Below are 15,906 nucleotides of genomic sequence, written 5' to 3'. Positions count from 1 at the left end.
CCACTGCACTCCCTGGCCACAGCAGAGAGCTGGCCTGGAAGAGGGGCAACTGGGACAGAATCCGGCGCCCCGACCGGGACTAGAACCCGGTGTGTCGGCGCCGCAAGGCGGAGGATTAGCCTAGTGAGCCGCTGCGCCGGCCAGGATTTATTTTTTATTATTTATTTGAGAACCAGAGTTAGAGAGAGAGAAAAGGAGAGATATATATAAAGAGATCTTCCATCTGCTGGTTCACTCCTCAAATGGCTGTAACAGCCTGGGCTGGGCTGATCTGAAGCCAGGAACCAGGAGCTTCATCTGGGTCTCCCACATGGGTGCAGGAATCTGAGGACTTGGGCCATCCTCTGCTGCTTTCCCATGGTCATTATCGGGGAGTTGGATTGGAAGTGGAACAGCCAGGACTCAAACCAGTGTCCATTTGGAATGTTGGTGTTGCAGGTAGCAGCTTAACCCATTATGCCACAATGCCAGCTGAATGCCATCTCTTTTTTCTATGCACATGAAGTTAAGTCATCTTTTAAAATTGGTTTTGCACCTTTATTTTTTCTGAGTAGCATTAACCTTTGCCAGAAGTAAAATTTACCTGTACTAAACTCCCTTGTATTGATGTCACTGTCTATATGTGGACATTAAAATACAATTTTAGTGGACATGGGGTAATGGGAAATTTACCAACTTTTTAAATGTTCACTCTTGCTAGTGTTGTCATATATGTGCACTTATTTATAAGAACTTGATTAGATTTTTCAATAAACCTTATAAAATTCTGGGGGATAATTTGAAAGAAGAAAAAATACTTTCTTTGAAATTACATTGTTTATACATTTAGAATGGTAATTTATGACACATTAATATGTTAATTATAATTAGGTAGATATAACTGTTAACTCACTTGGGTTTCAAAGAATGAATAGTGCTGAGCAGTATTTTCTTTCCTGTCCTGCAAATCAAAATTTTATAGAATAAAAACTATCATTGAAATATAAAAAGGAAAGAAAAATAGGTTTTGTAGAGTCCCTTCAACTGAGATCAGATGAGTAGAGAGCCCGCAGTTTTCTCTATTTCTTACTTTAGTCCTCCTTATTTTGATGCATTTGTAATTTAATACTGCCTAACAATTAGCTATGCCTCAGTTCTCATCCCCTTTTCTGTCCATTGGTTGATTTCACCTGATGGGTGCAACAGTGCACATCAGGGATTCCCTGTTGAGTCATTCTCAATTGTTGATCTTCAAAGGTGATCTGGTTGGTTGCTGTGCTGCTTTCTCTCTGCATTCCATGCTGCTTATCACCGTTGCTTACTGGAGAGTCTATATAACTTAATAGTTAAAAGCTGGCTTTGGAGTCAGGTAAACCCAGGGTTAAATTTTGGCTCATTACTGTGTGACTTTTGAGTTATGATCTTAATGTTTCCAAACTACATTTATAAACTTGGATGCCAACAGAACCTATATCATAAAGCTGTAGTGAATACTTAATGCATGTAAAGCACTTAGTATATAGTTTGTTTTTCATAGTCATTTTTACTATCACCATCTTGAAGCCAGAAGGAGTCCTGGTTTCTTTCTCTTCACTGTGGGAAGTTGTTGAACGAGAGGGCATGTCTCCTGTGCTTCTCCCTCTGTGTCTCTCCAGATTGCCTCTATAATTAAACCTAGATCCCAGTCAGAGAGAAGACTGATGATTCCTGCCATGCAGACTATGTCAAGAAATTCTTGGAATAAGAGTTGCTTTTGCTTTCTTCCCCTTTCCAGTGTTCTTTCCTGCCTCTCTCTACTAAGGCAGAATTCTTGACTAATATTTTTATTTTTTTCATCAGCATGTGCAAATAATTAAATCAACTGCATGTAGTGATTGGTTCTATTTTTAGTCCTGGCTTTTTGATTCGTGCTGAATCTATTAAAATAAGATGATACAATCTCAGAACTTTGTAAGTCCTTTCCATGGCCAACATTCTGTCATTTGATAAATTTTGAATGCAGGCACCATCCCTATCTCTTAATACTTTATTTAAATGCAGTTTATTGCTGTGGGTTAGAACATTTCTTCATCTCTCAGACTTTATTCCTATGTACTGTGCTCATGGATATGGATTGTAGGTGACAAATGGTTATGTCACTTGGGGTACTAACTTGTACTCATGTCTGGAATTGCAAATGGTTATCAAAGGTCAGGAGAAGTTTGGGAGAGACTGAAACTCGGTAACAGATCAACACCTACTCTTCTCATTCACAGTATGAATTGAATAGCCCTTATTTGAGATGCTTGAGACCAGAAGTGTTTTAGATTTTGGATTTCCTTTTGATTTTAGAGTATTAGCATATACATAATGAGACATCTTGGCGGTGGGACCCAAGTCTAGACACAGAATTCACTTATGTTTCATTCATATACCTTATACACATAGGTGTATACCTAATACACAGAGGTAAAAGGTATAATATATTTAATGATCGCATATGAAACTTTTCATGGTGTAGAATTTTCCACTTGGGGCATAATGTTGGCCTTCAGAATTTCAACTTTTGGAGTACTTGGATTTCAGGTTTTTGAGCTAGAAATCCTCAGCCTATACTAATGCTTTAAAGTTATTTTTATTTTTTGTTGTTGTTGTTGTTGTGACTTAAGGTTCTAGTTTAACAGCAGGTGTAGAATGTGAATGATGCACCCATTGTAGGCTTTGGTTTTCTGTTAATGGAGGGTGAGTACTGCATATATTCCTGTGTTGTGTTCTCCCATACTGTAAATCAGTATGAGAAGAGGAGTTCCCTTTGAGGCTATGATAGACGCATTGGCAATGTAATTATTATAAAATAGGAATGGCCGTGTCTTTATAATTCTGGAGAATAAATACCACAGGAGGACTTTGAGAACTTTATAAAATTAGATAGATTTCTGAGAAAGAACTACTGTTTCTCTTTTTTTCTGTTTATGCATATGTTAGTGTAGTTTTTTTTTTAAAAGAGATAGCAGTGTTACCTTTGCTCTTATAAAGGATCTCAAATCATCTCTTGCTAAATTTTTGCTACAATGTGATAACTGTAATAGAAAAAAAAACTAAGAGCCAATGGTTTTGGGATGTTCTGTTTAATATCTGGTATTTTAAGAGCCAGATAAATGTCAGACTTTTATTAAAATATGTAAAACTACTTAGAAATGTACATATACGTATTAACTCCAGTACACGCTTAAAATTATGAAATAAAAATTTGCTGTTTACAGCACTCTAAAGTCAGAAAAGTTTCTTGGACATGGATTTTCCTTAGGAATAATGTTATTTAATTAAGAGTTCCTGTTCATTATATGTGTTAATTGTGGGAAAAGCAAGATGTAGCAAATCTTGTTATGTCCTAGTCACTAACTAGGCTATATTGAACAAGTCATTTACCGTATCTATAACTGTTTCCTCATTTGTGAAAAGGAGGAAGTATCATTTTATCTGGTGTGGCTTAAGAAATAAATGAAACACTACCTGTTAAAATGGCAAAAGACCATATATGAATGTCAGGTGTTATTGGAAGACAGGTCCTTTAGCATGGATAATTGACTGTTAACTATATTTATTTGATAATTTCATGTAGTACTCAATTATTCAGCCACTGGTTCAGTTATTTCAACAAGGATTTGGTTGTCTGTTATGTGCACTTTATGCTAGCAACCAATATATTTTGAGCATTTATCATGTGTCAGTTATTATGCCAAGAAGTTTTCATGTTATTAATTTAACTCTCAAACACTCTGATTTTGATGCTATTTTCTACAAGAATTTAGTTTTTTAGACTGGTTTTATATTCACTGCAAATTTAAGAGGAAGTATTGGTTTTAATTGTTTTAAAAGATTTGTTTTATTTATTTGAAAGAGTTACAGAGAAAGGTAGAGACAGAAAGAGAGATCTTCCATCCACAGGTTCATTCCAAAAATAGCCACAACAGCTGGAGCTGAGCTGATTCGAAGCCAGGAGCCAGGATGTTCTTCCGGGTCTCCCATGTGGATGCTGGACCCCAAGCACTTGGGCCACCCTCCGCTGCTTTCCCAGGCACATCAGCAGGGAGCTGGATCGGAAGTAGAGCAGCCAGAACTCGAACTGGTGTCCAGATGGGATGCTGGTGCTGCAGGTCAGGGCTTTAATCTGCTGTGCCATAGTACCAGCCCCTGTCTTAATTTTTTTTTAATTTATCTGTTAATTTGAAAAGTAGAGCGTCAGAGAGAGGCAGAGATAGAGACCATCCATCTGTGGTCCACTCCCCACATGGCTGCAACAGCCAGATCTGGACCAGGTCCAACCCAGGAACCAGAAACTCCATGTGGGTGGTAGAGGCCCAAACATTTGGGCATCTGCTGCCTTCCTTGGTGAATTAGCAGGACTCTGGATTGGGAACAGAGCACCCAGGATTTGAACTGGCACTCTGATAGGTGCCAGTGGCAGCTGAAGTATTTGTCTTTCTGTGTATGACTTATTTCACTTAATATAACATACTTTACTTAATATAACTTAATTTCACTTAGTTCTACCTGCAAATGACAGAACTTTATTCTTTTTATGGCTGAATACTACCCTAGTGTGTATATCTACACCACACTTTCTTTATGTACTCTTCTGTCAGTTGGCACCTGGATTGTTTTCATATCTTGGCTATTGTGAATACAAATACAAATACATCATGTTTTCATTTCCTTTGAATGTATACCTGGTAGTAGAGTTGTTGAATGACACGGCAGTTCTAGTTTGTAATTTTTGAGGGACTTCCATACTGTTTTTTTTTTTTTTTAAAAAGACTTATTTATTTAAAAGACAGAGTTACAGAGAGAGGTAAAGACAGAGAGAGAGGTCTTCCATCCGCTGGTTCACTCCCCAGATGGCCACAATGGCCAGAGCTGTGCTGATCCAAAGCCAGGAGCCAGGAGCTTCTTCCAGGTCTCCCATGTGGTTGCAGGGGCCCAAGGACTTGGGCCATCTTGTATTGCTTTCCCAGGCCACAGCAGAGAGCTGGATCATAAGAGGAGCAGCCAGTACTAGAACTGGCATCCATATGGGATGCAGGCGCTTCAGGCCAGGGCTTTAACCCACTGTGGCACAGTGCCATCCCCCATACTGTTTTTCAAAATGGCTGTACTAATTTACATTTCCACCTGCGGCATATGACCTTTTCTGTTTCTCTGCATCCTTGCCTGTACTTGTTCTTTTTTATTTATTTTATTTTTTTAATAATGGCCATTCTAACTAGGTTAACATGCTTTTTCATTGTGGCTTTCATTTATATTTCCTAGTGCTTAGTGATGTTGAGTGTTTTCTTATGCACTTTTTGGCTTTGTGTATCATCTTTTGAGAAATGTGTATTAAGGTCATTTGCCCATTTTAAAATTGGATTATTTGTCTTTTTGCTATTGAACTGTTTGAGGTTCTTTTTTAAAGATTTATTTATTTATTTGAAAGGCAGAGTTAGAGAGGAAGAGACAAAAGATCTTGCATCTGCAGGTTCACTCCTCAAATAGCCACAACAGCCAGAATTGTGCAGGTTTGAAACCAGGATCCAGGAGCTTCTTCTGGGTCTCCCACATGGGTGCAGGAGCCCAAGCACTTGGGTCATCTTCCACCACTTTCCTAGGCACATTAGCAGAGAACTGGATCAGAAGCGGAGCAGCTGGGACTCAACCCAGGGCCCATATGGGATGCTGGCACTATAAGCGGCAGCTTTACCTGCTAAGCCACAGTGACAGCCCCAGTTTGAGTTCTTTATATATTCTTACATATTAATCCTTTGTCAATGAATAGTTTGTAAGTATTTTCTCCCATTCTTTAGATTGTCTCTTCACTTTGTTGATTGTTTCCTTTGCTGTTCAGAAACTTGCTAGTTTGATGTAATCCCATTTGTCAATTTCTGCTTTTGTTGTCTGTGCTCATAGAGTCATATTCAAAAAGAAATCTTTGCTCAAACCAATGTCCTTAAGTATTTTCCCTATGTTTTCTTCTAGTAGTTTTATAGTTTCAGATCTTGCATTTAAGTCTTTGATCCATGATTTTTGTATATGGTGAGAGTTATGGTCTTGTCCTTTCATGGCTTGATAAGTGGTTTCCTTTTAGTGTTGACTAATGGAATGTTGTCTGGATGAACCACAGTTTATTTATTCATTCAGCTACTGAAATACATCTTGGTTGCTTCTATATTTTGGGAGTTATTAATAAAACAGATACAAATATCCGTGTGCAAGTTATTGTGTGGATATAGTTTTCAACTGCGTTGGATAAATACAAATTTATTGTGTTTTGTTGGATCCTATGTTAAGAGTATGTTTAAGGTCATCTAGATTTTCCCCTATGTTATCTTCTAGGTGTTTTATAGTTTTGCATTTTATATTTAGGCCTGTGATCTGTTTTGAGTTAATTACTGTGTTGGCTACTATGAATCTTTTGCCTGTTTAAAGTAAAGGATCAGTTTGTTGATATCTACAAAGTAATTTTCTGGAATCTTGACTGGGATTGCTTTGAATCTATAGATCAAATTTGAAAAAATTGATACCTTAAAATATTGTCTTCTTATTTGTAAACATGGAATATCTCATTTGTGTAGTTCTTTCATTAGAGCTTTATGGTTTTTCTCATATAAATCTTTTATTAAAAATTTATTTATTTGAAAGGCAGAATTACAGAGAAGCAGAGGCAGAGGAGAAAGAGAGAGAGAGAGAGAGAGAGGTCTTCCATCTGCTGGTTCACTCCCTAGATGGCCACAACTGCTAGAGCTGTGCAAATCTGGAGCCAGGAGCTTCTTCTGGGTCTCCCACGCAAGTGCAGGGGCCCAAGCACTTGTGTCATCTTCTACTGCTTTCCCAGGCCATAGCAGAGAGCCGGATTGGAAGTGGAGCAGCTGGGACTTGAACTGGCACCCATATGGGATGCTGACACTGCAGGTGGTGGCTTTACCCACTATGCCACAGTGCTGACCCCCCTCATATAGATCTTGTATATCTTTTTCAGATTTCTAAGTATTTTATTTTGGGGAATGCTAATGTAAATACTATTGTGTTTTTAATCTTCAAATTCTACTTATTCATTGCTCTAGGTACTGTTTTTGTTCCTATTTTATGGTTGAGAAAATTGAGATTTAGAGAAGTTAGGTGGCGAAGGGGAGGGGAGGCATACAGACACAGATCTCCTGTCTGCTAGTTCGTTCTGCGATTCAATAGCTGAGTGACATATGTTCAGAAAGGATTGTAACCTATAGATGACACGAAGGTGCACCTCCCCATGGAACCAAAGTTGGTAAATAATTGGAAACAGAAAAATTGGACAGATGCAGGAAGTGAAGGATCCGATAGATTACAGTGTTCACTTGATTGGACTCTTCTTCATACCAGTCTATACATGACCTTGCTGTGGGCCCTCTAACCAGAAGTTGCCCTTTCAGTGTGTCCACATCTGAGCTTCTTTTTTCTGACCCCATAAAACTTTGCCAAGACCCCTGATTGAGGGGGCAGATATGACTCATACCTTCTGCCTCTTTTGCCGGCTAACACATACAGCCTTCCCCTTCTTGAGAGACTGATGTCACATAATTTTTTTAAAGATTTATTTTTATTTATTTGACAGTTACAAAGAGAGAGAAAGAGAGAGGGAGAGAGAGAGAGAGAGAGAATATGTCTTCCATCCACTGGCTCACTTCCTAACTAGATGGCTGCAATTGCCAGAGTTGAGCTGATCTGAAGTCAAGAGCCAGGAGCTTTTTCTGGGTCTCCCATGTGGGTGCAGAGGCCCAAGGACTTGGGCCATCCTCCACTGTTTTCCCAGACGCATTAGCAGGGAGTTGGATCAAAAGTGGAGCAGCCAGCACTTGAACCGGGCACCCAGATGGGATGCTAGCACCACAGGCTGGGGCTTTAACCCTCTGCACCACAGTGCTGGCCCCTACAGATTGTTTTTTGTATGCTCTGGGCAGTGAACCTAACTCAGTAATAGTGTTGAAGACTTGAACTTGAAAATTCCCACATCTCCTGTACCTCAGATATTTAATTTCGGATAACTTGTGATATATCTAGAGGTTTGGTGGCTCTTTTAATATTAACATGTTCAAAAACAAAATCGGGCTGGCGCCGCGGCTCACTAGGCTAATCCTCCGCCTGCGGCACCGGCACCCTGGGTTCTAGTCCCAGTTGGGGCGCTGGATTCTGTCCTGGTTGCTCCCCTTCCAGTCCAGCTCTCTGCTGTGGCCCGGGAGTGCAGTGGAGGATGGCCCAAGTGCTTGGGCCCTGCACGCGCATGGGAGACCAGGAGGAAGCACCTGGCTCGTGGCTTCGAATTGGCACAGCGTGCCGGCCGTAGCAGCCATTTAGGGAGCGAACCAATGGAAAAGGAAGACCTTTCTCTCTGTCTCTCTCTCTCTCACTGTCTAACTATGCTTGTCAAAAAAAAAAAAAAAAAAAAAAAAAAAAAAGGCACTGTGGTGTTAAGATACCTGCATCTTATGTTGGAGTTCCTGGCTGTGCTCCTGTTTCCAGCTTCTTGCTGATGCACACTCCATGAGGTAGCAGGTGGTAGCTCAAGCTCTTGGGTCCCTGTTACCTTTGTGGGAGATCTGCATTGAGTTCTTGGCTCCTAGCTTGAGCCTGCCCAGCCCTGGTTGTTGTGCGCATTTGCGGAGTGAGCCAGGAGACAGGAGATCTCTTTGTGTCTCTCTTTACAATGTTAGTATGTATTTCTGCCTTTCAAATAAATAAATAAAAATGTTAAAAATTAATACTTTCCACTCATTTCTACTGGAGGCAATACTTTCAAACTTGTTTATTTGTTCATAGATTTAATTTTAAGATACCAGCTATTACAAATTTGGACTTAATAAAGAATAAATTTTGATGAACTGAGAGGTTAATTTTAGTTTTCTTATATACATACAGGTCTGTGTATGATGACCAACCAAATGCACACAAGAAATTTATGGAAAAGTTAGATGCTTGTATCCGTAATCATGACAAGGAAATTGAAAAGATGTGTAACTTTCATCATCAGGGTTTTGTAGATGCTATTACAGAACTCCTTAAAGTAAGAACTGATGCAGAGAAACTGAAGGTAAGAAACATGTTAAGTTTCTCTTTACCTTTGTTCTCATTAAGTTAGTCAAGGATTAGTTTATAGTACGTATGTACAAGTCATTATTAAATGTGCTTTCAAGAAGTGAATGGGTATATGTATTTGGGAATGCTCTTTATGCTCTATTAACACAGTTGTCATGCTAATGACAGGAGTAATCTCTTTTTTTCTAAAGCGAGTAATGCATTGACTTAATAGGATTTCTTTCCATGCGGGGACATGAACTCAAAACAAGCATACAATGAAAAGCCCTATTTGCAGTTTTAGAACTTTCAAAATGACAATTAGTATAATAGTGATAAAAATCTATCATTCAAAATCCTTTAAAAACTACTGTAAATGATTTTGTTCTAAAATTATAATATTGGGACTTTAAGAAAAAGCTTAACAACAGTGTATTTTTCTTATAGAAAGTTGGTCTACAGTTTCTGTCAGCAGCAAAAATATTGAGTGAGGCTTAGATTTGTTCAGTAGGAATATAAAATATTTAATTATAAGAATTGTCCTATTTGTCTTTCTTTACATTTAGAATGCTTAGCAGACAGAATTCAAAGGTTATGATTAGAAAACCATTATATAAAGGATATTCAGATAACAAGAGACCAAATACAGCATCAATGAGGTCACTGAGCATCTTTGTTCAGAAATTAATGAGATTTTTAATAAACCAGAATGTGCTTCCTTACTATGATGACCTAATGAGTCACTTAATATGTGGGAAAATTTGAGGTTGAGTTTTGCCTGCACCTGCAGCATTAAAATGTTGCTGTGGATTGAGATTTCCGTGTTTGATGTTAATCAACCACCCAGTGTTTGCATTCAGCAAAGTATGAATGTTTAATTACCATAAAATGCAATCACCATTTCCTACAGACAATGAATGGCACATAGACCTCATTGAAGTTATCAAAAAGGGACCAGTGGTCAATTGGGTCAGTGATTTGAATTGTTTGACAGACTTAGAGAAGCAAGTAAAGTTCAAAAATCCTGAGTAAATTTGAGAAGTTTGCCACAGAATCTGTTAAAAAGAACTGTCATAAGTAATTGAAGTTAACAAAAGCCCTTTTCAATCAAAAGTTCAAGTTCAAGCTGTAGAGTTAATTTGAATTTGCATTTCTTTGTTCTAAGTTTCTCATGAAGCATGATCTGATTACAAGGGTGAGCAGTTACATCAGGGCAGTTTTATGCATATTTGTCTAACTAAGGTGAAATTATTTTTAAGGTGCAAGTTACTGATACCAACCGAAGGTTTCAAGATGCTGGAAAAGAGGTGAGAAAAATGATACATTTTTAATGTACTCCATATGTGCATACTATTTAAATGTTTGTTTAAAAATAAGGACTTTTTTCTTTTCTAAGGTGATAGTCCAAACAGAAGATATTATTCAATGTAGAATTCAGCAAAGGAATATCACTACTGTAGTAGAAAAATTACAATTATGCCTTCCAGGTGAGTTAAACTTGTTATAATATAATGCTTGGCCTGGTAAAATTATATTAAAAGCATATGGTCACTCTATTATGGGAATTACAGATTATTTGGTGATTACCTCCCAACAAGGCCCATGATCATCTTCCCTGTTCACTGTTAGCTGAATTTCCATGGTTTTCTTACATTATAAAGCCCCTGTTTGATTGTCACATCAGTTTCCTAGAACAGCCTCCACCTTCCATTTCCTTTCTATCTAGTTTGCTGTTTGACCCCTCCACCCCTCCTTTGTTACTTTTTCCCCCTCAGAAAACTTTCCCACGAGGAAAGTGTCTTTTGATTACATTTTCTTGCCTTTGCCTAATTTGCCTAATTTTTTTTACCTCTAGTTTTCCATTGTTTTCTGTTTGTTACTTAACAGGTTGGTTTTGCTTTGCTCACAATCTCATTTTGCTGATAAGGTAAGAAAACATCGAAAGTGCTAGGTTTTCCTCTTTCTTGCATTTCCTCCTGTATTTTGGAAAGACTGGGTTTCTGGTCTCTCTGTTAGCTTAACTATTGTGGGGACATCAAAAACTTCTGAAGAGGCTAAATCAGTATTTTCTTCACCTGGAGTTGAAATATCCTTTTGAAACAGAAGGAAGCAGGATTACTTGAATATCATTTTTTTCCCTTGATATTGTAAGCTAAATCCTAATTCACTGTCCTATTTTTAAACTTATTTTTTAAATAAAGGAACCTAAATTGCCATATCCAGGGAAATAGAATGAGATGTTTTATATAATGTTCATATAATGTAATTTAGCTTACATACAAATTATATTATAATCAAAATAATCAACAGATTTGATTGGTTAAAGAAAATATTGCTATTCTCACTTAGGAGAAAAGCTTTTTGCTTTTTAGAATCAATGAAATTCTTAGGTTAACCTCTGTTGGGCCAGGGATATTTTCACATTAACTTTGAGTAAATAAAGTATCTGCTTATTATATTAGGTTTTAAGGTTGAGAAACCCACTTCTTTACCTAGGTGAATAATATTGGATACACTGTGACAACTATGAAGACAGCCTCTAAATCTGAATGTTTCGTCCCTGCCTGGTAATAAGCCAAAAAACATTAGTACTGACAGAATGAGAAAGCTGAATTCAGCTTATTCCCTTTAGAGGACTATTTTAGAGAAATAAAAGAAAATAAAAGTTAGGCTTTTGTCACTGCTACTGTCTGCTTTCAAGGCTGGGTAGCAGCTCTGAGTTCATGTATATATCATGTTCCTGAAAGCCACAACCAGATCCACCTTCTTTCCTCTATCCAGCCTTCTAATGATCTACTCAGAACTGTTTTTTTTTATATCAGGCATTATGGTAGGTATTGAAACTATAAAGTTGAAAATGGCACAGTCCAGCTTTTGAAGGATCCTACAGTCTAATGTGAATAAAGACAAGTAAGTCATCAGTTAAAGTACAGTTCCTGAACTCCTCCTTGGATTAGAAGGAATATGAGAGGATACAAGAAGTCAACATAAACAATGCACTTGCCTGGTATATGAGTTGATTGTTTTTCGAGGAAAACATGATTTTTATGTGATAAACAGTATGGAAATAGTATGAAGTAGATGTGAAATTTAGGTGAATGGTTGAGATAAAACAGGAGACCTCAAAGAAAGATTGTACATAGAGTAGGAGGCTCTGTCCCAAGTTATGTGTTCATTTTAATGTTTTGTTTGGACCTGAGAAATATTACAGTAGAGGGCTGTGATGGAGGTGGGCAGAGAGTCCTGAGAGCCCACAGAGGTAGTGCTGGTTGACTCTGACCACAATTGCAGGTTATACAGTTCTCTGATAAGTAAATAATTTCATTTATTTATTTATTTATTTATTTTGCCATGCAGAGTTAGACAGTGAGAGAGAGAGACAGAGAGAATCATAGACAGTGAGAGAGAGACAGAGAGAAAGGTCTCCCTTCCATTGGTTCACTCCCCTAATGGCTGCTACGGCTGGCACTGCACCAATCCGAAGCCAGGAGCCGGGTACTTCCTCCTAGTCTCCCATGCGGGTGCAGGGACCTAAGCACTTGGGCCATCCTCCACTGCCCTCCTGGGCCACAGCAGAGAGCTGGACTGGAAGAGGAGCAATTCTAGTTGCTAGTACCCGGTGCCCCAACCGGGACTAGAACCCCGGGTGCCAGTGCTGCAGGTGGAGGATTAGCCAAGTGAGCCACGGTGCTGGCCTAAATAATGTCTTTTGTAGACTTGGAGACCTGTAGGAATAGCTATGTGACTGTAGAAAATCTGGACAGAAATGTTTTCTCTCTGTTCTAGGAAAATGAGAGTTGGCTTGATAAGCCAGTAATAATTTACTCACTTTATACTTTGAAATTCTGCTAAAGTTAAATGTTAATCTACACAGTTGCTTTAAAACATTTTTGGCAACAGTGTGTCATCTTACTGAAGCTTAAGATAGTTTTATTGAATATTTGTATTTCTGGCCTTTTGATAGGAAGGATGAAGTGAATGAAGATGGTCTGTTTATTTCTACTTTTATATAATTAATAAAGCTACTGTAAGCATTTAAGGCTTTTCTTTGTGGATTTATTATAAATATTTGTCTGTGGTGAGTTTTAACATAGTTGTGTTGTTTTATTTGGTAAGTTGAGTCAAAGTCAGTGAATCTCACTGTCATTCAGTTTTCTTTCTCATATGGAAATAATATGGGATTGATCTGAAATTTACATGAAGTTCAAACTTCTTATTCCACTTCAGGGAAAAATATTTGCAATTTCTGTGTAGAATAATTGTTAGTAGGTTAAAGTCTTAATTTTAATTGTCAGCATATACAAGAGTTCTAGGTTCTATATATATATATAGATGTTCAATATACATGGAAATTAAAATATTTTCATGTACTTGATGTCTATAACATTTTACTTCATAATAGCCTAACTCAAAATATAAATAAGACTACTGAATTTATAATATACTCTTCCCTGCCTTATTATTTTCATCTCTCAAAATACTTTTCCATTTTAAAAGATAAAATGTTATATTTTTTAATGCAGTGCTGGAAATGTACAGTAAACTAAAAGAACAGATGGATGCAAAAAGGTGAGCTGGTTTCTTTCCTGTTGTTTTAAAAAAGATTTCTTTGTCTTGCTGGAAGCTCAAAAAAATTTAATGGGAATTATATAGTTTTTGCCTTCTACTTCACACTAACTTTTATTAATGCAGTTTGCACATCAGGATCATTCAGTAAAGCAAATCTTAAGCCATTTCATAATGAACCCTTGTTTTTTGTAAGTAACTTTAAGGACTGATGATATTAATAAAGAAAAAGTAGACTGCTGAACCTAAATGATGGAATTTTTATTAACTTATTAATGTATTAACACTGCATACTGTCAAGGACTAAGTGCATTTTGTGAAGTGAAAGCAAAGTGTAGGCATTTGTGTTTGACAATCTGGACTAATGTAAGTTCACATTGTATCTTACAACACAAATGAATACGTAAGTGAAAAATAGTTTACTGATTGCCATGGAAACATTAGCTATAGCAGTATTTTAAAGATGAGCAATTTTAAAGTAACACTCAAAAACCAGGATAAATGAGATGCATTTTGACTAGGGAAATAATGATTTCTTCTTGTTTTACTAATAACTACTTATTTATCATAACACATTATATATAAATTTGTAGTCAAAGCTTTGTGTATATCCTTCTTCATAGTGCTGGACATTGAATTTCCCTACATTTTACCAGCTGGTATTAATTAATAGTGACATTTTCCTTATTAATGAAAAAAAACAAACTATTTTTAAATATAGTCTTGTTTTCTTTTTACATATATACTGTTAATATATTACTTTTTTATATGATTATGCATCCTTATATTTTAAAGTTTCAAATAATAGCTTTTTTTCCCTACTTCCCACTCACCATTCCTCTTTGGGACAAAAACTTTTACCTTTTTTAACTGATGATTTTGGTGTTTACACTTACATCTTTAAGTAACTGACTTTTACTATTACTTTACACTTTCCAGTTTGGGGCATTACTTATTTTTATTTTTTTCAATAATGAGTGTAAAATATTCAGATTTTCTGTTATTTCCAAAATGTCTTGCATCTTTTTCTTCCTTCCTGAAAGCATGGGTTTATATGTGGGTTTTCTTGTTTGTTTGTTTGTTTTCCTTTTAAATCTAGAACAGTCTTTCTGCTTCTCTTTGTTTTCCATGAAAAGAGTCCAGGCTGGTTGTCTCATAGAGCAGGGCATTATGGATTTGGCTAATTGTTTCCTCATGAGTGGATTTGGGTTAAATGTTTTTGGCAAGAGTATGACATAAGTCATATTGTGTACTTCGCTGTATGACAGCAGAAGGCGTTTACTAGACCTCTAGGTTATGCTAAATTTGAACTTTTCATTACGGAGATGATTACCAGATCTCTTTTGAACAATTATGTTTTTCCCTTTGCAATTAGTGATCTGTGAGGTGATACTTTGAGTCCTGCTTCTTAACCTTTCACCCAATAGTTTTAGGATTCTTGCTTTAATTCATTACTATATTGAGGTTATAAAATGATTACTTAAAAATTTATTATTCCTCTAATATCTATTAACTGGTTTTTATATATAAAAAGAAGAGATTATTTGTCTCTTTAGCCTTTTGCCAAGATGAGTGAAGGGCTGTTGCCCACATGCCTGGAGTGAAGAAAATCTGGAGTCTGCTTATTTTTTTTTTTTTTTTTAAAGATTATTTATTTGAAAGGCAGAGTTACAGAGAGGCAGAGGCAGAGGCAGAGAGAGAGACTGCAACTGCCAGGGCTGGGCCAAGCTGAAGCCAGGAGCCCAAAATTCAATCCAGGTCTCCCACGTGGGTGGCAGGAACCCAGATATTTGAGCCATCATCTGCTGCTTCCCGAGATGCACTGTGTCAGGAAGCTGGAATTAGAGTTCTTTTAACAAATATATAGGAATAGAATTACTGGGTTATAGCATGGTTGTATACTGTGTTTTATAAGAAACCATTAAAGAGTTTCTAAAATAGCTATATCATTTACACTCACCCCCCCTTACCTAGTCAGTGTATTAGAATTTCATTTGCTCCACAGCCTCATGAACATAGGTATTTAGTCATTTTATCTGAGTTTTACCATTTTAATTCATGTGTAATAGTACCTCATTGTGATTTCAAATTGTGTTTTTCTCATGACTGTTGTTGAATACCTTTTCATTTGTTGATTGGCTATTTTTGTGTTTTCTTCTGTGATGTGACGTGACCTTTCAGGTATTCTGCTTATATTTCTTAATAAATTTTATTTTTAAAATTTTATTTGTATATTTACTTGGGAGAGAAAAAGAGAGTGAGCACTTTCATCTACAGGTTCATTCCCCAAATGCCTGC

At 37.0% G+C, this 15,906-nt stretch overlaps 1 protein-coding gene across 13 annotated transcripts in view; it reads left to right on the top strand.

Moving 5' to 3' along the window:
• Positions 1–15,906, top strand: part of EXOC6 (exocyst complex component 6) — a 321,390-nt gene that overhangs the window by 150,422 nt on the left and 155,062 nt on the right. For 8 of the 13 annotated variants that reach the window (XR_016222127.1, XR_016222128.1, XM_051823933.3 and 5 more), the window contains 4 exons: positions 8,887–9,058; positions 10,302–10,349; positions 10,439–10,529; positions 13,566–13,611. Coding sequence is in view for 9 of the 13 variants with exons in the window: in XM_051823933.3 (XP_051679893.3) it covers positions 8,887–9,058; positions 10,302–10,349; positions 10,439–10,529; positions 13,566–13,611 (357 nt within the window). In the remaining 4 variants the exon portion in view is untranslated. Of the gene's footprint in view, positions 1–8,886; positions 9,059–10,301; positions 10,350–10,438; positions 10,530–10,929; positions 10,970–13,565; positions 13,612–15,906 lie in introns of all 13 variants that reach the window. The other 5 variants (XR_016222129.1, XR_016222130.1, XM_070057617.2 and 2 more) reach the window with 1 other exon arrangement.

Source organism: Oryctolagus cuniculus, chromosome 15 (assembly GCF_051225735.1).
Source record: "Oryctolagus cuniculus isolate XC-2025 breed Fujian yellow rabbit chromosome 15, ASM5122573v1, whole genome shotgun sequence".
Classification (NCBI taxonomy): Eukaryota; Metazoa; Chordata; class Mammalia; order Lagomorpha; family Leporidae; genus Oryctolagus; species Oryctolagus cuniculus.
Note: the sequence above shows the minus strand (reverse complement) of the source record. Positions and strands in the feature narration are given on the sequence as shown.